Source organism: Panthera leo, chromosome F2 (assembly GCF_018350215.1).
Source record: "Panthera leo isolate Ple1 chromosome F2, P.leo_Ple1_pat1.1, whole genome shotgun sequence".
NCBI lineage: Eukaryota > Metazoa > Chordata > Mammalia > Carnivora > Felidae > Panthera > Panthera leo.
The window spans coordinates 66,166,947-66,189,439 of NC_056695.1; the positions used below are offsets into that span (position 1 = coordinate 66,166,947).

At 51.9% G+C, this 22,493-nt stretch overlaps 2 protein-coding genes across 5 annotated transcripts in view; one reads left to right on the forward strand and one right to left on the reverse strand.

Moving 5' to 3' along the window:
• Positions 1-617: 617 nt before the first annotated feature.
• Positions 618-18,881, forward strand: FAM83A (family with sequence similarity 83 member A). Of its 2 annotated transcripts, XM_042923693.1 has the most exons (4): positions 618-1,097; positions 8,828-8,995; positions 11,176-11,300; positions 18,118-18,881. In XM_042923693.1, exons 1-4 carry the CDS (start codon positions 618-620, stop codon positions 18,650-18,652), a joined length of 1,308 nt encoding a protein of 435 aa, XP_042779627.1. In that variant the 3' UTR covers positions 18,653-18,881. The 2 variants fall into 2 exon arrangements, with proteins under 2 accessions (XP_042779627.1, XP_042779628.1); XM_042923694.1 differs by lacking the exon at positions 8,828-8,995.
• CF2H8orf76 (chromosome F2 C8orf76 homolog) overlaps positions 12,799-22,493 on the reverse strand; it is a 38,263-nt gene continuing 28,568 nt past the window's right edge. Inside the window, exons 6-7 of one of the 3 annotated variants that reach the window (XR_006198254.1) lie at positions 14,310-14,643; positions 12,799-13,175 (exon numbers count right to left, since the gene is read on the reverse strand). Coding sequence is in view for 2 of the 3 variants with exons in the window: in XM_042923697.1 (XP_042779631.1) it covers positions 16,031-16,174 (144 nt within the window). In the remaining variant the exon portion in view is untranslated. Of the gene's footprint in view, positions 13,176-14,309; positions 14,644-15,904; positions 16,175-18,970; positions 19,601-22,493 lie in introns of those variants that run through there. The other 2 variants (XM_042923697.1, XM_042923699.1) reach the window with 2 other exon arrangements.

Consider the following 22,493-nt stretch of genomic DNA (forward strand, 5'->3'; position numbering starts at 1 on the left):
ATGACTTTGACAGACAATAGGGGAGGGAGGGAGCAGAGAAAAGCTTTTTCAGAGGACCGGAGGCTGGGGACTCGGGTGTCACTGGGAGAGAGAAGTGCCTGGGGGACAGTTCTGGTGGCCCGCGTCCAGCCTCCCTCCCCATGCTGGCGCAATCTCAGGGGCAGCATCTTGCCGCACAGGGGAGTTCTCGTCTTGAACCAATGGCATTTGAACCGAGAGCACGGGAGGAGCCGAGGCCCAGGGGTGCAGGGAGAGCCTCCCCGCTCTGCACCAGCGGCCAGCCGGGGGATCTGGAGCGTTGTGCAATGAGCGGAGGCAGGCTGCTGGGAGGAGAGGCCGGCTCCCAGGGCTGAGTGTGCCAGGGCGTGACTGAGCCGGCCCTGCAGCCCTCGGGCAGGGCGGTGTCGCCCAGAGATAAGCCAAGGCCTGGCAGTGAAGTGTTACTCAGGACAACGTTAAATCACTTCCTCGGAGCGGGTGTGAGGGGTGGCAGGTGGATGCTGGGTGCTTCCCAGGAGTGCTGAGGGCTCCCCATCCCCGCTCCGTGGCTCACGTGCCCTGCCATCAGGAGGAGCTCAGGCGCCGGCCTCCCCACCACGGCCCCGGGACAGGGCAGCATGAGCCGGTCAAGGCATGTGGGCAAGATCCGGAAACGCCTGGAAGATGTCAAGAGCCAGTGGGTCCGGCCGGCCAGGGCTGACTTCAGCGACAATGAGAGTGCCCGGCTGGCCACAGACGCCCTCCTGGATGGGGGTCCCGAGGCCTACTGGCAGGCACTTGGCCAGGAAGGTGAGGTAGACTTCTTGTCCTCGGTGGAGGCCCAGTACATCCAGGCCCAGGCCAAGCAGCCTCCTTGTGCCCCGGAGCCCCCAGGAGGGGCAGAGGCGGGTCCCAAGGGACTCGACTCCTGCTCCCTGCAGTCCGGTACCTACTTCCCCGTGGCCTCCGAGGGCAGCGAGCCGACCCTGTTGCACAGCTGGACCTCAGCCCAGAAGCCCTACCTGAAGGAAAAGTCCAGCGCCACCGTGTATTTCCAGACGGACAAGCACAACAACATCAGAGACCTCATTCGCCGCTGCATCACCCGGACCAGCCAGGTATCGGTGGTGGGGCCTGCGTCTCCGTGGCCATGGGGTGGGTTCCGGTAGAAGAGAAGAGGGGTGCCTCCTGCTTTAAGGGATGGAGTTCAGAAGACTGGGGTTTAGGATGGAGTCAGGGATGTTGTTCTCTGTCTCACCCTGGATCACTGACTTTCTGATCCCACCTGTCACAGTCTGGGTCCAGGCCACCACCACCCATCACTGGAAGTCCTGTGATAGATTCCCGCCTGCCCCTCCTCTTCCATCTTGACTCCCCCCAACCACCCACCCAGTCGCCTTGTGGCAGTAGAGCACTTTTTCTATACTTCAAATCTAACTTGGTCCCTTCCCTGCTTAGAGCCCTCCGTGGCTCCCAATTGCCCAGAGTGAGAAGAGCAAGCTCCTTATAGTTCACAACCCTCTCCAGCTCCTCTCCCAGCTCTTGCCACTCAAAACTGAGGGACACGCAGATTCTCCAGCCCAAGGTGCTCTGTCTCCAGGCCGTTGCATGTGCTGTTCCCTCTGCCTGGGACCCTCTCACCTTCCCTGCTTTTCACCCAGCTGATGCCTACTCCTTCCTCAGGACTCAGCACCCAAGTCCTTTTCTCAGGAAGGCTCTCCTGAACTCCCCCAGCTGGGCCAGGTGCCTCCCCTCTGTGCTTCCGAATGAAGGGGCCCATCCACTGCAGCATACACGTGTCCCCTGTCCCCTAAGACTCTGCTTAGACCTGCCTGCCCACAAAGGACTGTGCAGCACCTGAACCCAGCTGGTGGTCAGGTAGGGGACAGAACAGGCAGAGAGAAGGCTTCTCTCTCCCCAGAGTATTTACATTTTAATACGTGACTTTAGAAGAAGAAAGAATATTTCATGACCAGAGGTTGGCTGATAGAATTTCAGGCACGGTGACTGGCATTTGGTCAGTTCTCCCTATGCCCCAGAATCACAGGCCACACTGGCTACCTGCTGCAGCTGGGGAATGGACGGTAACTCATTCTACGGTGTGTAAAATAACTATTCCGAATAGAGCTTCAGATGCCCACTCCTCCCTCCTGAAGCTGCAGAGGGGCAAGAATAGGCTCAAAAAAGAACAAGCTGATGTTTAAGCTCATTTTCTGCTAGGATCCCCAGTCTCATGACTGAATCCCCTCTGAAGTTCAGTACTGTGTGAGATCTGAAGGCTGGGGGGGGGGGGGGGGGAGGGGGAGGAGGGGGATGGGAAAAAGCCCGCATAAGGTGGAGAGGCTGTGGGTGGATGGGGGAGGGAGGGAGTGGAGTTCTGAAAAGTTAAGTAAGGTTACAGTGGGTGGAGCATCGGCTTTTCAAGTCGCAATGCTGCTTCAGAGCAGTATTTCATGTTTCAGTGACATGTCAGCATTAGAAATTGACAGATGGGCCCAGGCAGGCAGCCAGGAGGTCTGGCACGGCCTGGGGCTGTCTGTGTGACCTAGGGCAAGTCCCTTGACCTCCCCAGGCTTCAGATTCCAGGCTGGACTAAGGACTCTTCCAGCTCCCAGGGCCTGTTCATAAGTGCGCTAGCTCTGGTCTCTCTGCGTGTGAAGTTCAGTGCCCTCCTGATGCATGGGGACCAGTGGTATTAGGGAGATTGTCAACCACAGCTCCAGGGAGTGAGGCTCCCTGGAAAGAAGCCAGGTTAGGGCTTGTGAAGCAATCCCCTGGCTGAGTCCCTCTTCTTCCCCCTCCTCCCCACCCAGCAAGGCTTCCCTCCCCTGTGGCCCTGAGGCTCCTGATGTCCTTTGTTTCACCAATACAGCACGTTATGCATTTAAGACAACACTTAACAATCTGAAGATGTCACCTGAAAGTAAGACTTTCCAGCTCCACTTAGCTGGTGGGAAGGGCTGGCTCTGTGGTGCTAAGTGGCAGCCACCTCTATGGGTGAGTTCCCTTTGCCACAGTCCCCACCACACCCTCTTGTCCCAGGCCACGCTCATGGCCTTCCTGAGCTTCACCCATTTTGTTGCCCATCAACACACACACGCACACACATGCGCACACACACACACACACACACAGGCTCGGGGCTGTCCTGGGCCCACAGAGAGCCCAGGGGGCCTGGAACCCAGTCACAGGCTGTGCCCCCTGCCTCGCCACTCAGAACTGGAGGTGGTCGGGTTTGCATTCTCCTCCTGTGGTTTCAGCCTTCTGAAAGAACAGACAGAGCCCGCTCCGTGTTTTCCAGACCAGTTTGCACCAACTAGCGGGAACCATCCCTCTTTCCCTCCATGCTCACACTCCTTTATCCCATGAAGCCTAATTCACGGCCAGGCCCTGCAACCAGATGGCAGAGCAGAACAAGAGGCCTTCCTGCCTCTGCCTGCCCGCTAGAGGAGAAGACATTGGTGTGAGCAGCCCTCTGTGCCCGGGAGGGGCCGGGAGGGTGACTAAGGCAAGCTTCACGGAAGAGGTGGCCTCTGAGTTGAGTCTCAGAGGCTGAGTAAGGAGTCATCAGGCAGAGAGGGAAGGGGAAAGGATTCCGGGCAAAGGTCGGGAGGGGGGACGGGTTGGGTGTCCCAGGGGTGGGAAGACACGCAGGCACAGAAATGACCGGCACGAATCGAGAAGTTTTTACTCACAGTTCCCTAGGAGCAGGACGCCACGCAGGACCACACAGGAAGCACCCGGGTCCGTCGGGAGGCAGACAGAGCCAGGGGAATGCATGGGCACAGGCCCTTACTGTGCTTCTGCAGGAAAGGGCGGGCAGGCAGTGTAGCTGGGGCCATCTCAGTGGGCTCTGGGCTGCAGGTGGTCCCTCGCTGTCCAGGACCCAGCCCTGGGGTCACGTAAGGCAGGGGGACTGTTGGCTTGGTGTGTGTTAGATAAAGGAGGGGGTTGGGTTGCTTGATGTGGGTTTCAAAGGCTCCTAGGCAAGGTGTTTTTGCTAGTCTTCAGGAATCAATTAACCCTGGATGCAAAGCATCATAAAATATGGAAAAAGCATGATTTAAAAAAAAATGCTTATTTATTTTTGAGAGAGAGAGAGAACACGAACAGGGAAAGGGCAGAGAGAGAGGAGGACAGAGGATCTGATGCAAGCTCTGGGCTGACAGCAGAGAGCCCTATGTGGGGCTTGAACTCATGAACCCTGACATCAAGACCTTAGCCAAAGTTGGACAGTTAACCGGCTGAGCCACCCATGAGCTCACAAGAGCTGAAGTCAGACACTTAACCGACTGAGCCACCCTTGAGATCATGACCTAAGCCAAGGTCGGACACTTAACCAACTGAGCCACCCAGACGCCCTGGAAAAACCGTGATTAATCATACATCCTCCAAGTGTGGTCAGGATCCCTGAGGGTTCCAAGATCCTGTCAGTGGGCCTGGGAGGCCATGCCCTCTCTAATCACTTATCTGTGTGAGGCCAGATTATCTTCATATGCTTCCACCCACACAACACAGCACAACAGATTGCTGTAGAAGCAGATACGAGAAGCCAGCTGTCTTCCATTAAGTCAGATACCACAGAGACTTGCAAAACTGTAAAAGAATGCCACTCTGCTCTCTGCGTGTGGCTGTTGTTGTTTTTGGAAAACAAAGGAGCATCAGCAGATAGAAGAGAAAGAGGAAAGAATAGAAACAGCAGCATTGAGTGGGGGGTGGGGTGGTAAGTGTTCCCAACAACTGTCCCCGACATGCCTGGGCCCCGCCAGGACCCAAATCCCATTTCCCGGTCTACACCCTGCCCTTCCTGAAGCATCAGGATTTTCAGCCCAGGAGGAGCTCACATCTGTCTGGCAGGTTGTGAGAGATTCTCAACCAGGATTTGAGGTCCCCGCAGGATGACCCTTGCGTATGGGTATTGCCCCAGCAGCCCAGCAGCCCCCTGGTGGGGTTCCTTGGTCTCACTGCGGCTCAGATACCCAGAGCTGGCCTGCCACACAGCACTTCCTCCCTTACAAGATGTCATCAAAGTGCTTCCTTCTTCTCAGCTAACCACACCCCGACGTGCTGGTCCAGCCGATTGGCCTACTTTATTTCTTTTTTATGTCCGTAGAGGTGTAGGCACTAATTTTAATCCTCTCCCATAATCTGGACTAAAACGTTTTTGCATGTTATTCTAACAGTATTCATACTTGCTCAGAATGCATATAAAAATCATAGTCATATTTAAACTATAAACTAGAATAAAAACCTATGCTTTTTGCACATGGTTTCATTTCTATTATCTGGGCTTAGGGTTGGATGCACCTTGAATGATAGCTGATGCTCTATTTTTGAGCAGTGTTTTATCAGTAAAGAAACTGAGGCCCAGAGAGGGTATGTGGCTTGTCCAAAGCAGTCACCTCATCTCCAGTAGGACGGGAGCTGTCAGGGGCGTCTGGCTGGTTCAATCCGTTAAGCATCTGACTCTTCGATTTTGGCTCAGGTTATGATCTCAAGGTCATGAGGTAGGGCAGCACAGAGCCTGCTTCGGATTCTCTCTCTTCTCTCTGCCCCTCTCCCCACTCTGTCTCTCTTTCAAAATAAATAAACATACATGCATACATACATACATACATACATACATAAACGAAGCTGTCACTTGGGCCCTACTTCCTCTGAAGTCTCTAAGGGAGGGTCCTGCCTTCCTCTCCCAGCTTCTGGTGGCTGCAGGCATTCCTCAGCTTGTGGCCACTTCACTCCAGCGTCCGCCTCCATTTTCACCTGGACTCCTCCTCTTCTCTCTGTCTCTCTCCTGGGTGTCTTTTATAAGGACATGTGCCACTGGATTTAGGACCTACTAGATATCCTGGATGATCTAATCTTGAGAGTCTTAACTGCACCCGCGAAGACTTCTTCCAAGTGAGGTCACGTCCATAGGTTCTGGTGGTTAGGATGTGGACATATCTTTCTGGAGTTCCTCATTCATCCTGCTATGCCATGTAAGGTAGCACATCCACGCAGGGGACTGAAGAGGGTATTGGCCTTGAATCAATCCAGCTGGGAAACAATCCCAACAGGAGGCAAACGGGATAAACCTAGATGTTGTGACCCTGTATTTCCAAGCATCCCTTAAATCACTAGGTGGGGTTATTTGCAAAGCTGCTCCCTTCTCTGTTCAATCTGTCACCAACCTCATCTCTGGGAAACAAGGACTCACTGGAACACAATGGGAGGATTTACTGATCTCCTGGGGAGAGAGAACTGTCCCTTTTGTCAATATCTCCCTCAAGGAGGAGGCATTTATCTTTTGGCAGAGAGGGTCTCAGCTGTCCTTGGTACCATAAGTTTAAATATGTACAGACAATCCTATGATAACGGGGCCATCCCTGGCTCTAAAGGAGTGTGGCCTCCCTATTAGAGCATCTTTTCTGATTTCTAACCCGGGCAGTTCCTTCCCCTGTCCAGAGACCCACATCATCTGAGCAGGAAGTCAGCTCCAAGTGGGTACCAGACATCTCCTTCACCTGTTTCAGTGACCTTCTTCTTGTCCTTGCTACTTCCCAGATGTTGATGGCCAACAAATCTCTATATCTCTATATATACTATAGAGAGACACAGAGTATACTCTCTATATATCTAGAGTATACTATATATACACTATATATAGCATATATACTATATATAGCATATTATTATACATTAACATATAATAATATACTATATATATTATTAGAAAAATGGTGGAACGTTATTACAGGGAATGCTGAAAACTGCCCTAGTGCCCAGTCCAAAGTCGACTGCTAGTTTTGGCTTTGTGCTGGCTGATGTGTGTACGTACTACTGTCCCTCACTGGCAGTCCTACTGGACATACTATCATTTTGTTCTCTGTTTTCTTTTTTTAACTGAATTCATTATTTGCCAATACACGTGTTGAGCATGGATGACACAGCAAGTTTTACCTCCGCATTTCACCCTGTCTTACAGTTTTCATGTAACCATTATAATTATCATTTTTAATGGCTGCCTAATGACCCGCTTGTCAATATGCCATGATTTGGGTATTGGGACAGACTTTTGATAGGGTGACAGACATCTGATTCTGCTCCAGTCCCACTGTGGGGGACTCTCCCATCATTCAGTAATTCTCTGACACCAGCTGGGTGTCTTGCAACCCAACACACACCAGTCCCGAGCCAAGATTGTCATCTGTGCTTCTGACCATTCTGACCAATCAGCTCAGACTGGACACTCCAACAGCCCCCTCCTTGGACTTGATCAGCAGGCTAGAGTGGCTCAAAACAAAGAAACTTTTCACTTTCTAGACTACCAGTTTATTATAATGGATAGAACTCAGGTACAGTCAGATGGAAAACAGGGCAAGGTATGGGGAAGGGCACAGAACTTCCATGCCTTCTCTGAGCACTCTGCTCTGCCCAAATCACCAATCCAGAAGCTCTCTAAACCCGTCCTTTTGGGGTGTTTAGTGGGCTTCATTACACAGGCATAATTGATTGCATCATCGGCATTGGGGGTTGATTCCACCTCCAGCCCTCTCTCTTTCCCTGGGGGGAGGGTGGTGGGAGGGACAGAAAATTCCAACCCTCTAATCACTGAGTTGGTTCCCCTGGCAACCAGTTCCCATCCAAAAGCCACCTCATTAACATAACAAAGGATCTCTCTCTCCTTCAGCTCTCACCACTTAGGAAATTCCAAGTGTTTTAGAGCCTGGTGCCAGAAACAGGGTCAGAGACCATACATTTCTTTTTATAAATCACATTACTGTGGAAAACAACCCCAAGCAAGTTTAAGAAGAGGAACATGTACTGACATCTACGGTGGGAAAGTGAAGGGTAGGACTGGCTTCATTTTCGGGCAGACTGTCCCCACGTGATGGCGAGCTGGCCGCTAGCCGCGGTAGCTCAGAATCTAGCTCTGAATCGGTTAGCTGAGCCACCTCGGTAGCAAGAACGCCTCCTTTCCCCCAGAAGTCCTGAAGCCCTGAACCAGCTCTTCTTAGAATAACTTAGATCATGTGAGCGGCCCCGGGCCAATCACTGTGGCCAGCAGGGGATGCAGTGCTCTCACTGGTCTGGCCTTGGTGATGTGCCCTCCCTGTGTCCAATCCAGCGCAAGGCAATGGCCCCACCCAAACCACATTGCTTGTGGAGCAGAGGGGATTCCTTAAAGCGAAGGTTCGGTCCTGCTGGCTGGAGGAGGAATGGTTGCTTGGCCCGGCAGGCACACACTCGTGGCCCCGGCTTTGCTGGATGTCTCGAGCTCCCTCCTCCCCAGGATTCCGTTATGATAGAGGAGGCAGTAAACTGCTGGCCGAGCAGGACTCCCTTCTCCATCCCACTGGGGCAGCTCAGCCTAGTCTAGTCTATAATAGGGTCTCCACGGGGATTTTGTTTGAGGCGAGGATTGTGTGGCTTACCGCCATTTGAAGGCCAGTGGCCTTGGAGCGCCTTCGAGCTCCACGTGACTGAGCAACTATGTCGTTAAATCTATCTCTCTGCCCAAAACCTGCCTGGCCACCTCCTCTTGTTCTTCTCGTCCCCTCCTTGCGTTCGGTCTCTACCTTTCTCCTTCCTCCTGTGCCTACTGCGCCAACAGTGGACCAAGTGGCCACAGGGTGTGTGGTTGGACTGGAGAGATGGAATTAGCACAGAGGCCTCCACAACGGCTCTTTCCCTTGAATGCTGCCCTGGCAGAGCACCCCCCCCCCCCCATCCCCGTTTCTTTTTCCTGCAGCCCCACAGAAGTGAGAAGGGCTCTCTTAGCCCCACTGGGATTTAGGAAGTTGGGCTGCAACCATTTAGCACGGGGCCCCTGACTCTTTGTTTCCACCTTTCCGCCCTGGCCCAGGTCTTGGCCATCCTGATGGATGTGTTCACGGATGTGGAGATCTTCTGTGACATTCTAGAGGCTGCAAACAAGCGCGGGGTGTTTGTCTGTGTGCTGCTGGACCAGGGAGGTGTAAAGCTCTTCCAAGAGATGTGTGACAAAGTCCAGATCTCTGACAGCCACCTCAAGGTAGGGGCTCCCAATGAGAATCCAAAAGGTATTTTGTATTGGGGTAGTATAGCTGGGGGTGCCTGGGTGGCTTGGTCGGTTAAGTGCCTGACTTTGGCTCAGGTCATGATCTCACAGCTGGTGAGTTCGACCACCGCAAGGGGCTCTGTGCTGACAGCTCAGAGCCTAGAGTCGGCTTCGGATTCTGCCTCCGGCTCTCTCTCTGCCCCTTCCCCACCTCAAATATAAATAAACATTAAAATTTTTTTAAAAAAGGATAGTATAGCTTATGCCACGCTAACAGATCCCCCCATCTCAATGGCTTAACGTAATAAAGGTTTATTTCTTGCTCAAAGTCCAGTGTAGGACAGACCGCCCTCCCCATCTTGTAGCTACGCCATAAGGAATACATGGTCTCCAAGATGGCAGCGACAGGGAGAGAGAGAACAGGAGGACCCCGCAGCACTTGACCGCGAACGGACTCCATCACTCCCACATATAGCCCTTTGGCCTCACACAGACACACGGGGGCTGGGAACTGCAAGGAGCCCATGGATATCCCGTGGGCAGCAATCTCTGCAGATGCTTTTTCTCCCCTTGGCTGAGAGCCAGTGGCCACACGTCATAGGCCAGGGCGACAACATCCAGGCCTGCTTGGTGCATGTCTAGGACTCCCCAGCCCCACCAGAAAGCTGATCCTCTTGGACTGAACCCAACTCCCCACTTCCTTCTTCTGGCAATCAGAAAAGAAACCCAGAGATGAGAGTTCATTTAGTCACGTCACATTTAGGGCTTCATCTACTTCTACCTGGGCCAAGTGGCCATTCTTCTGTTCAAATCTGGTTAATCGCATGGACTGTGTCACACACCCAGTGATCCATCCAAAAACAAGGACTGCAGCCCAAATTCCAAATACCAGAGACTGAAATCTTCAGCCTTGCCTAGGGGAACACCTCGACCTTTGAACCTTTATGGTGTTGTTTTGTACAGGGCATTCTCTGTACGAATTTGTTGTGGTTATAAAACAATTAGCAAAACAGCTTACATTTGTATTTATTTTCTATTCCATATCTCTACCCCATGTTTTTCCTCCTCAAAATCCATTCCTTTCAAAAATAAATCTGTTGGAGAAGTGAAAAAAAAAACAAAAAACAGAGAAGGACATTGCGGCCCATATTAAGGCCAAATGTAAATTCAAGGTCAAATGTAAAACCACCCAGTTTTTATAAGCAGACCCAGCTGAACAGCACATGGGTAGTTCCTGTGGCGACTCTCCTCTAGCTCAGGCAAGGTCAGCCTCCGGGAGAGAGACCCTGCTCTCCTCACTTCCCCTCCTCACTACTTGGGATGCTGCTGAGTTCAGGCACCTCCTGGACCAGCAGGCCTCAGGGTCCTCTGATTACTGCGTCTGCTTGACGTTACCTGGATCACACCTCCTCGACATGAGGTCATCAAAACAGGCCTAGAGAGTCAGCACAGGCCTTGCCTCCATGGCCCACATCAGCTACACGCAACAGTCCTCTGACCACCAAGGGATAGTGGGATGTGGTCCTCCCGTCAACATGTCATAGAGCTTATGGAGAGGCTGGGAGTCACTGTTGGAGGCATTAAGCATCCCCTTCCCAGAGCCCGCACAGCCACTAAAGACATTCATGGGACCCCACCAGTATCCTACCTTCCTTGGAGACCCCTGTGATTTGCCTGTCTTTTCATTACTCCAGCCTCCCAAGGGTTCTGGCTGATGGCCAGGGGAGCAGGTGTTCCTGGGGGAGAAAGGGACAAACAGAGCCACCCCTTCTGGCTGCACTTCCCTCTGACTAGCTTGGGGTCGGGGACTCATGTCACTTACAAGGCAAGGCTGGGCTTGCCAGGCCTCTGGAGTCCATGGGAGCCTAGACTAAGGGCTGTATGGTCATTAGGCCCTCATCTTTCTTCTATTTTCTGCTTTGTTTAAATTCTACCATCTCCCCTTTCCTTTTTTTTTTTTTTTTTTTGGTCTTTCCCATTACTCACATAATATCAGGACAATGAAAAGAATTTAGAAAATTCAGCCAAGGGAAAAATAAAAATGGCCTATGATCCTACCAATTAAAGATAACCCCTCCTGTTGATGTCTTAGTGAGCATCCTTCCAGATGTTTTCCTAGAGAAACATGTATTTATACATAGTGAGTGACAGCTTGATTCTCCTTGTGACAACAGAACATTTCCATCCGGAGTGTGGAAGGAGAGGTATACTGTGCCAAATCAGGCCGGAAGTTCGCCGGCCAAATCCAGGAGAAGTTTATCATCTCGGACTGGAGATACGTGCTGTCTGGATCGTACAGGTGCGTGCCGGGTTTCACCTATCGAAGGCCTGGAGGAGGCCCAGGCTGAGCACGGTACAAGGCAGCCCCTGCCGCTCGGGCCCACACACCCCTACCAGTCCCGTGCCCGGCAGGGCTGGGACTTTATCACATACATGAGGCGGGAGGCAGTACCAGTCTGGACAGAAGAGGGAAATCTGGACCCTTTCTGGTGGAGCTTCAGGCTCCAGAGGCACTTCCAATTTCCCTTCGGATTGCCATAGGACATAGAATTTTCTTTTTCCCTCCTCAGCTCTCTCAGGCACGATTGTAAAACTATGCAATTTGCTTTGAGCTGTGTGTATGTGTGTGTGTCCTAGTTTATTTTCAGAAGTGTGTCCAAATTCCATGGGACCTAAGGCTGGTGCTAGGGACAGGAAGTGGCAGCAGCCCAGACTGGAAGTCAGACGACAGAGGTTCAATTCCCAGCTTTGTAGCTTCCTGGCTGGGTGACTTGGGCAAGGCACCACACTGCTCTGTTCCTTCATTCATTGGACAGCTACGTAAAGCCCTCCTGGGTACATACCAGGCATGCTCCGGGCTGGGGTACCCTTCTGGAGCTCCCATTAACACCAAGGAGATAAACAACAGCCAGATCAGAGGCACCTGACTGGCTCAGTCAGTAGAGCATGTGCCTCTTGATCTTCGGGTTGTAAGTTCAAGCCCCATGTTAGGCATAGAAATTACTTAAAAAAAAAAAAAAGCAGCACATAGAGAGTGATGGGAGCCTGGTAAGAGGTGGCTGGGGTGGGCTGAGGTTCCCCTTTGCTCTCCTCTGGGCCTCTCTCTCTCCACCTTTTCTGGGTCTTGTTTTCCTCAGCCGTGCAGCACCAGAGCTGAATGCAGTGTGGTCCGTCTGCAGGGGGACGTGGTTGTTTCATGGCTTCTATACCGGGAAGGGCTCTGATGAGAGGCAGTCCTCAGGGACCACCTCCAGCGTCCGGGGGTCACTGAGCCCCAAGGGCATTTCTATCCACAGCTTCTCTCCGCGGCGTTGTGCAAAAGGAAGGCCACCTGCTTCTGATCCTTGGGCCCTGCATCCAGCACTCGGTTGTTCCCTAAGAGGCTGAGGTGGGGCTGAGCTACCCTCCCCAAGTGGCCAAAACCAGCTTCGCAGCTTTTGTCCATCAAGGCATAAAGCTCTAGCTGGGACCCAGTTTGGCCTCACACCCCACATCAGGACTTGAGGCTTCTGACCTTGGCCTCTGACCTTGACCAAGCTGCCACTAGACCTGTTTTGCCACCTGGATGGGAAGGGTCAGATCTCTATCTGGGCAGCTGCCCCAGACCCAAGGAGCCAAGCCTGGAAGCAGGGGCCCACCATAGCTGAGGAGTTTTCTCTCTCTCTCTCTCTCTCCCTCCCTCTTTTTTTTTTTTTTTTACAGGGAAATTCACATAACATAAAATTAGCCACTTTAAATGTGTAATTCAGTGGCATTTAGTACATTCACTGTGTGTGCAACCATTACCATTGTCTAGTTCCAAAATATTGTTATCACCTCCAGAAAAAACCCATACCCACTATATGGGGAGGAAAAACTTCTTTTTCCTATTACCCTTCTAGGTTTTTTTGCCTGGGGCCTGTAAATTAAACAAGATAAGGTAATAAGAGAAAAGCATATGGATTTTTTATAAGTTTTATGTGGCATATGTAGCCTCCATAAAGAAATGATCCTAAGACGTTGTTGAGCCTGAGCATTTTTTATATGAGATTTGATGAAGAGTAGAAAGTCCTGGAAAGTCGTGGAAATTGTGGTAGAACAAAAGGGTATGAGCTCCAGGTAGTTACTGGGGAAATGTAGCAAAAGGCCTCTTCATTCGATTCTTCTGCTGACTTCAGGGACAGAGAAAGAAATTCTGAAAGAGAAAATGAAGAGGAGGAAAAGTCTCTCCTCTTATTCTAAATAGGGAGAGTTAAGCCTGTTTTCATTTGTATTTGCTCTTACAGGGCTCAGCACGCAGGGGCGGCCCTTGCCCTTGGTAGGGGCAGAAGGAAGCAGAGCCAACCTCGTTGAGCTTTGTGCCAGACCCTCGGCCAGGTGTGGTCAGACATTTCGTAAGGATTGACAAGCCTTTGAAGGAGGCATTATTCCTCCAGTTGACAGATGGGGGAGCTGAGGCACAGAGAGGGTGGGTGATTGGCCCAGGGTCACCAGTTTCCTTGGCTAGGATCTCTGGCTCTCCTAGAGAGAGCTTGTCCTCGCTGCTACTAGGCTTGTCCTCCGGATACGGGAGGTGTCAGGAGGAGGGTGGCAGTGGGCTTGAAGACATGCAAGGCCGTTCCTGAGAACTGAAGAATCTGGAGAGAGTGCAGGGCGGCAACTATAACTTGTTTTGCACTCAGCCTTCAAGGGGGACCTGTTTGCCAGGCTTTCCGAAAATCCTTTTCCTTGGGACTCTCAGAGTTGTCTCCAGTTAAAACACAGTTAAAGCAGTCTCTATTTCATTCTTTCAATCCAGCTATCCCTGGACTTCAGATATTTTGGCCCTGGTTGCACCCAGTTCAAACCGAAGAGCTCTGTCCGCATCTTCAGCCGAGGGGTGGGGGTGAGGTTGGGGGGCTTGTATGTATTTCAACATTTAAGCTCTTGTAGAAAGTCTTACCCCAGCACAGGCACTGTGCCAGGTCTGGGGACACAGAGCTCTTCTCTGTCATCAAAAAATATGGATAAATGGCTGTAGAGCGGTGTGATATGTGCTGTAAGATCAGCATGAGCTAAGAAGGTGCTCGGGGAGTCAACCAGGAGGAAGCTCCCACTTCCTAATGGCAGGTCCAGGGGTGGGGCCTTGGTGGGCACAGCATGAGAACCTAACTGGCCCTGATTCCATTCCTGCCCCGAGCCGCCCTTCCACCTCTGGGCTTTCTCCACCAGGAACAGAAAGATTTTTAAATTCAAACCAGATCAAATCACTTGCATCCTGAAAATCCTTCCAGACTTGTCACTGCTCCTAGAAATGAAAAAAAAAAAAAAAAAAAAAATTCATTCTTACCATGGCCTCTGTCTCAGCAGGATTTTCCTTCCCCTCCACTGTGCTGTGGCCACACTGTTTTCCTCCAGGTCTTTCATGCTCTTTCACACCTCAGGGCCTTTGCACTTGCTGATTATTTACTCTGCTGGAGAGGTCATTCCTGCTGTCTTTATCCTGCTAATTCCTTATCTTATAGCTTCCAGATCATCCCCTAGAGAGCTTCTCTGTGGACTTGTTTAGCCAAGATGGAAACATGATGTCAGAACCCGGATTGGGTCTGTTTTCTTCTCAATTGCATTCCTGGCGTGAAGTACAGTTAATCAGGTGCCTGAGTTTCATATATGACCACAAATATCTGTTGAACGAATGAATGAATGAATGTCCACATTAGGTTCTGGTCATCCAGTGTAGCTAGAGGAACAAAGTTCTTCAAACTGTGTGCATCATCAATCCCTTAGCAGGATAGGAAGTCAATTTAGTGGAGGATGCCTGGAATTTTTTTTTAATAGTGAAATAGGATAGAGTAAACATAATGAGAGCAGACCAAGGTAAGGGATGTTCTGGAAACTGTTGCAGGGGCATGTATGTGTTTGTATGTGTGAGTAGGTCGTGACGTAAAATGTATTTCTCCAAGATTAGCTGAGATAAGTCTGAAGAACAGGCAGGGAGGACTTGCCCTGCCAGAGATCAAGACTTGTCATGGAGCCTGAGTGATGAAGACAATGTAACTCTGGAGGAGCAGACTGACAAGTGGAACAAAACAGAAAGCCCAGAGAGAGACCTGCACATGATGGGGCATGTCAGGGCATGGGGAAAGGAAAAAAAATCTCCATACAGAAAATATATATACAAAACACATATACAAAAAAAAAAAAAAAAAAAATCACCCTCCAATAGATTAAAAGGCCTTAAATGTCAAAAACAAACTTTAAAACTCTTAGTAGAAAAGAATACATGAATATCATTTAGACCTTAGGATAAGGATTACGTGTCTTTTTTTTTAATATTATTAAATTTTTTTTTTACTGTTTATCCATTTTAGAGAGAGAGAGAGAGAGACAAAGCACAAGCGGGGGAGGGATAGAGAGAGGGAGACACAGAATCTGAAGCAGGCTCCAGGCTCTGAGCTGTCAGCACAGAGCCCAATGCAGGGCTCATACCCGCGAACTGCGAGATTATGACCTGAGCCGAAGTCAGACGCTTACCCAACTGAGCCACCCAGGTGCCCCCAAAGATGAAGTATTTTAACACAGACACCCCTCTTTTGTGTTAAGCAGAACACAAAAGAGCCTTGCCTATAAAAGATTGCTAAATCGGACTATATTACAATCAAGAACTTTGGTTCATTGAAAGATATCTGGAGGAAAGTGAAAAGTCAGATTACCAAGTGAGAGCAGGTTTTCATGATGCCCTGAGAAGATTTGTGTCGAGAACCACAAAGAACTCCTAGGAATCACAAGAGCAAAGCAGGGCAAGGAAAAGTGGGCAAGAGGCATGAGCGGGCGTTTCGGCCAGGAGCAAACATGTGTGAAAACATGATGAGGTGTTCCGCATCATCAGTGACCAGGAAAGTGCAAATCAAGGCTAGAATGAGTTGCCATTTTATTCCTTGTCAACAAGCAAAAAAGATAAGACCGACAATACCAAATGCTGGATGTACAGGATCTTTTCTACATTGCTGATGGGACTGTAAAGCTATACAGTGACTTTCAACAGAGTTAGGAGTTTTCTCCTAAAGCTGACTATTCACCTGGTTTATAATCCAGCAATTCCACTCCTAGGTGTATTTCCAAGAGAATGAGTCCATGGTACGGTAAAAGACATATGTAAGAATGTTCATTAGAGCACTGGTCACAACAGAAATATAGCAGAAGCAATCCAAATGCCTGTCAATGGGAGAATGGAGAAATAAACCATCATCTAGCCACTAGTGGAATATTAGACAGCAATCAAAAATGAATGGAGTACTGAAACAGATAACATGGCTAAATCTTAGCAATATAATATTAAGTGAAAAAAATCCCCAAATATTACATATACTTTAAAAACAACTAAGATATTTTCTTTCCAGAACACATAAAACTTTTTTTGTTTTTTGTAATAGAGAAAGGAAAGTATAGGAGCTATGCCACAGGATTCAGGGTAATGATTCCTTCTTTTGGGGGGCCCTGGAAAATGGGTTGCTGGGAGGGACCCTTATGATTAGATGCTGGTTGTCGTCAAGATGCTAGCTTTTTATTTTAGGTGGTGGGTTCATTGGTGCCTATTACATTATTTAAAATAACCAAGTAAATAGCTACATAAGTTAAAATGGGCCAAGAATAGACCAGTCATGAGAGTTGCTCTTGAGCCAAAGATTGTGAAAGTCATTTCCATGTACGAAGTGCCAAAAAGCAATAGAAATGAAGTGTATGTCTTACCATGGGTGGTGATAGAAAAAGAGTAAAAACTAGAGCACAGGACGAATGGCCATGTGGGGTGTGCGGGAGGGGGACCCCAGCACAGTGCGCAGGCACGCGGGGGCTACAGCGACCCACAAGGGACCTGAGTGTGGGGTGCAGGGGCCGTGGGGGTCCGAAGAGTTGCTAAGGCACCTTTGCACGTGTTTTGTTGCGTAAAGCATGCAGCAGCTTGGCCTAATCTAGTCTGATTTCAAACTACACAGGGCGATTGATTTCTCAGCATAGCCAAGGGTCCCCTGTCCCCATATTTGCCGCCTTCCCTGTCACCTGGCTGGCCCTAGCCCAGCATCAGCTGCTCACCTCTCTGGGGTGTGTGGGAGGCTCCTCCCGGGTGGGAGGCGGGGTTTAAACAAAGCCTCCTTGTTCTTCCCAGGATTGCTGCAGCCTGCTTGGGCCCTGCCCTGCCTCACCGGAAAGGACTCTGCAGCCTGGGCTAGGCTGGTGGGGGGGTGGCTGAGACCATTGGTGGGGGTCACTCCTGTCCCCCCCCTCCAGCGACCATGTCTCCCTGTGACCATCCTGCCACCTTTGCTCCCCACACCTGGGTTCCCATTATTAGGGACCCAGAAATCTCTAACCTGACCCTTTTGGTGGGTCTTCTGTGCTGTCACCAGGCACAGAAGGAGGTGTGGATGTGAGGTAGGGAGAGATAATGAGGGGGCTTTTCCATCAGAGATAAAAAGGAATTTGGTTCAATCACGGGATCGTGAAAAGTAATCCATAAATGCCTTCAGAATTTTATTTTAAGACCAGTACACAGAGGGAGGGCCACGGTCCCTGCTGGAGGGTGTCCTCCCTGGGGGTCCGGGCGAAGTGTGCTCAAGTTGTGTCATTCTGGTTCTTGTGGGCCCGCCTTGTGTTCTCCCTTCCACCTCCCACCTCCTGAACAGCATGTGATCCTCCCTCCCCTCCCACCCCTTCGGGTCCAGGTGCTTGAGCTGGGCCCACACCCTTAAGGCTTTCAAGAGAACACAGCCCCTGCCTTCTAAGGAGCGGCCGCTTTCTTGTGGTGCCTTCCCCAGAGGCCTATTCGTTCAGAAGAGGCAGGCGTTCCCACATTTCACAAGTGGCCTCAGCAGCTAGGGGACCGACTCATCGGCACAGAGCTGGGGACACTGAGACTCAGCTGTCAGCCCTTTTGTGCTTCCGCAGGGATGGCCAGCATCTGAGCACCGGGATTCAACCTGGTGTCTTTTCCGTTCACCTGCAAACGTTTGCTGGTTTCTGAGCTTCGGTCTTGCCATCAGTGAGGGGGCTCCCACGGCCACCCTGCACGGGTGCTGCCAGGATGAAATGGGGTCCTTCCCAGAGCCCTGCGGTCAGCCCACCTCCCCATTCCCACCCCTCACGCTCCTCTTCCCCTGCAGCTTCACCTGGCTCTGCGGCCACGTCCACCGGAACATCCTCTCCAAGTTCACGGGCCCGGCGGTGGAGCTGTTTGACGAGGAGTTCCGCCACCTCTACGCCTCCTCCAAGCCCGTGATGGGCCCAAAGTCTCCCAGGCTGGCGGCCCCCCTCCAGCCCAGAGCCGGCCACAGCCCCCCGCCCGGCCGCCTCAGTGGCAGTAGCTGCTCCGCCAGCGACCACACGTCCTCCAACCCCTTCAGCAGCCCCTCGACGGGCAGCAACCCCCAGAACCGGACTCTGTCGGCGTCGTCGGGGCCAGGCAGTCCCCTGGCTCCAAACCCACCTCCGCCCCCCAGGCCTCAGCCCCACCACGGCCCCTGGGGGGCCCCGAGCCCGCAGACCCACTTCTGCCCGAGGCCCCACGACAGCACGCTGGCTCCCTACAGCAACCTCAACGCCTACAGGCCCACTCGGCTGCAGCTCGAGCAGCTGGGCTTGGTGCCCAGGGCGGCCCACATCTGGAGGCCGTTTCTACAGGCCTCCCCTCATTTCTGAAGGGTCGCTTCCTCCAGCAGCACACCCTCCCCCCCACATGCCACCACCCAGGGCCGGGGCCGGGCATTCCTGGGCTGTCTGGCCCAAGGACCCCACCTCAGTACTAGCAGCTTTGAACGTGCATCCCTTTGAGCTGAAAGTGCTTAGACAACACTGTCCTCTGTGTTTGAATGTTCCCAGGCCTGAGACCATTCACTGGCCGACACCCACCAGACCCTGGGCTTCCCTCTCTAGTTTGGCCTGTGGAGCACATTCCAGAAAGTTCCGGGTTGGGGGGTGGGGTGGGGAGCTAGAGAACAAAATCATGAAAATAGAGTCCTTTTCCTCCAGAGAGCAGCCAGTCCTTTGATAATAATGTTTCCTGAATCTCTGAGACATAAGAAGGGGCGGAGGCAGCCCCAGTTTGACATATGGGTAAACTGAGGCACTAAAGGTACGCTGAGGGTGTGACCAAGGTACTCCTGTTTCCCAGCGCTCGGGAATGGCCCACTCTACAGAGATTCCACAGGTATGGGAACATCCTGAATGTCTCTGGGAAAGTATCCCTGGGCCCCATGAATTAGGCCCCAGAACGTGCTGCTGTAAGCAGTGTGGGGCCAGCTGAAACTGTAGCCACCAGGGATGGGGTGAGCCAAGGTGATGAGGGGATGAAGTTCTGCAGCTCAGCTTCTGGCATCAGGGAGCCTTGGGCTGGCCTAGAGTCCCCCCAGTCCGGGCCAGTCCCTGGGGCTTGAGTTGTCAGTGTCCAGCACGGCCTTAAGCAACCATGGAGGGCTCAGCATTGATCCTGCAGCCCCCTCAGAGTCAGACCCAGGAGCCTCTGTCTGGCTCATTGACATCCTGAGAAAGGGTGCTGGGCCCTCACAAGCCCCATCGTTCATTCATTATCAGAGTCACAGCACGTCCTTTGTTCCTGAGGTGGTACCAGATCTCGAGGGCACAGCCTAGCTGGGGTACAAAGAATACATACAGCAAGCTGAGGGAGCACTGGGAGGGCCAGGCAGCCCACTTTGGGGACCTCAGGGGACACGTGGGAGGGAGGTGACAGGTAACGAGGCCCAATGAACAAGGGTGTTATAGCTGGGAGGAGGGATGGAACCCAGGCTATTCTAGCCCGACAGAAGCAGCCACACAGACCCGCAGGCAACTTCCTGTTTCCACGCCCTCCTGCCATCAGCTCATCTCAGCAAATGTCTTGCTGTTGCCTGTTTCTGGCTCAGAAGCTTTGCTTTTGTCGTGGAGGGCTGGGAGGACAGAGCCCTTCCTCCCGCTGGCTCCTGAACCCCGACAGCTCATGGCGCCCCAAGTGACGCTCTACAGAGAGAACCCCCCTTCAGCCCATCCCTGTTTGTCCAGTACTCCTGGCAAAGGCACCTTTGCTTCTGTTTTCTTTTAAATAGCATTCCTGTCCTCATTTTACTTTTTTCCTCCTTAGTTCCCTGGAAGTCCAACCCAAAACCCCTTTGGTTCCTTAAGTTTCTTTAAACCCCAGTCCTGATGTGCTGTCTTCCTGCTGACCGCGGTGACGAGGCTAGAATAATCAGGGGCTGCAGAAGGTTGTAAAGTGAGTTCCACAGTCTGCTGAGGAAGTTTCAGGAAGGTAAAGACTTCTGGGGGCCAACAGCCCCAAAGGACCGCTCCTGCCTCTGTCTGTGTCTGGCTTGGCCTGAGTGGACAGGAGCAAGCCCTCTTGCCCCCCGTCACTCTCCACCGGCCTGTCATCTTAGGGGTTCACAAATACTGTTCCTCCTCCTCTGGACACCTTTGCCACGTGTGACCCCTGCCTGCTGGGAAATTAGCCGTGGCTGGTGCAATACGAGAAATGTTGAGGATCACTTCCCGGCAGAAGTTTTAAGAGCCTGGGTGCAGCTGGCTATGCACGAGCACGCCTCAGATGGAGCCCCCTCCGCCAGCCCAGATTCCTGAGACCGTGGTGAGCAGGACCTCCCACTTCTACCCGACCCGCAGTGGATAAGCAGCGTGAGCCAGAAATAAACCTTTGTGTGTAAGCCACTGAGATTGGGGGTTATTTCTTCCTGCGCCATGATCCAGCCTAGCCTGACACAAGGTTGGGACCCACTCACGTGAGGCCGGGCCTTTCCTTTATGGGACTGGATTTCCAAGGGCCCCCAGCCCTGAGCTCTCATTCCGAGACACTATTTCCACCAGAGACTGGGAGGGTTTTACACCCATGGCAAGGGGATGGCCGAAGATCAAAATAAACCCTTATTGGAGTTTCCAATGCTCCCGAACTCACTTTGCCCCATCTTTAATTCTGCTCTGGACTAGAATCACACCTGCACCTGCCTTGCAGGCCTGCTTGCTGTGGGCCGTCCTAAACATGGCGTCTCTACTGCAGCGTGAAACTCAACACCAGCAATGGAGCAGCCCCCGTGGATGTGCCGGGCACCATTCTGGTGCCAGGCAGAGACTCAGACTCACATCTGTCCTGGAGAACTCCCAAGTCAGCTGAGAGGTGACACCTACATGAACCACCACCATGAAGAACATGAGAGAATGAGAGAAATAGTTCAATAGTGTTCATCCAGGGGGCATGGCAGAGATGGGAGGGGTCTACTTATGGCCACATGCACACCCCATACCAGGGATTAGGGATCACATTATCCACCTGTACCATTATCAGCCGGGACCGGAAGTGTTGGTTCCCCAAGCCTCCCCTAGGAATTATCTGTACTATTCATTTGGTTCTCACCAGATACTGATCCCCCATCTGCACTGTAAGAGCCCAGAGGCCAAGGGTATCTTTGCAGGCCCAAGGGACCATAACCTGAGTGCCTCGGCTGGTCCCAGTGCACTATGAGTGCCGACCGGCTGGTCAAAGAGCTCTCTCTGCTCCTGCAGGGGACACGAACACTCAGACACTGCAGGACGACTTGTACTCTTCCCGTTCCTGCTCTCACCTTGACCTGGGCTCCCTGCCTCCTCCCTGCTTGCCCTGCTGGCCCGTCACAGAGATGCCAGAGCCGCATCTCCAAATGCTTCATTTTCTGGACTTGGTCCAAGAAGTGTTGGGACACAGAGAAACTGTCATTCACTTTCTCAGCTTCTTCCTGAAGAGCGTATGTGTGTCAGAAAAACTGTTACCAGGGTATATAAATATAGCAGACACACATGTACGAGCATAAACACAAACTCCTTTTTCTCGTTGTTCCCTGTGTTTTGACCGAGCCAGACATGTGGCTTCCGGAGGTGCTCCGTCCTTCTTCCCTCGGCAGGGTGTGGCAAGTGAGGGTGTCCCCACGGTGCTGTGTCATGCTGACCGGCCAGCCTGAAGAGAACGAAAAGGCTGACCCTCCCCTGAGTCAGACAGTATTCCTCCTGCCTTGCTGCCTTTGAACTGGGCCATAGGTTTTTCCTGCCATCAGACTCCCAACTGAAACAGCGGTTTTCCCTGGGTCTTCAGCCTGTTGGCCTTTGGGCTGGAACCACACCATGGGCTCTCCGGGTCTCTAGCTTGCCAGCTCGCCCTGCGGATCTTTTCAGCTTCTATAATCACCAAGCCAACCCATGTACTAAATCTCTCTCTGTTATACAGATGGTTAGAGCTGTAGATAGAGATACAGGTGTAGATATGCACATCCTACTGGTCCTGTTGCTCTAGAGAATCCTGACCGATACAGATTTCGGTGCCAGGAGGTTAAAGGCCTTATCTCCAGGGGCGCCTGAGTGGCTCAGTGGGTTAGACGTCTGACTTCGGCTCAGGTCATCATCTCACAGTTCGTGGCTTCGAGCCCCGTGTCGGACCCTGTGATGACAGCCCAGAGCCTGGAGCCTGCTTCCGATTCTGTGTCTCCCTCTCACTCTCTCTGCCCTTCTCCTG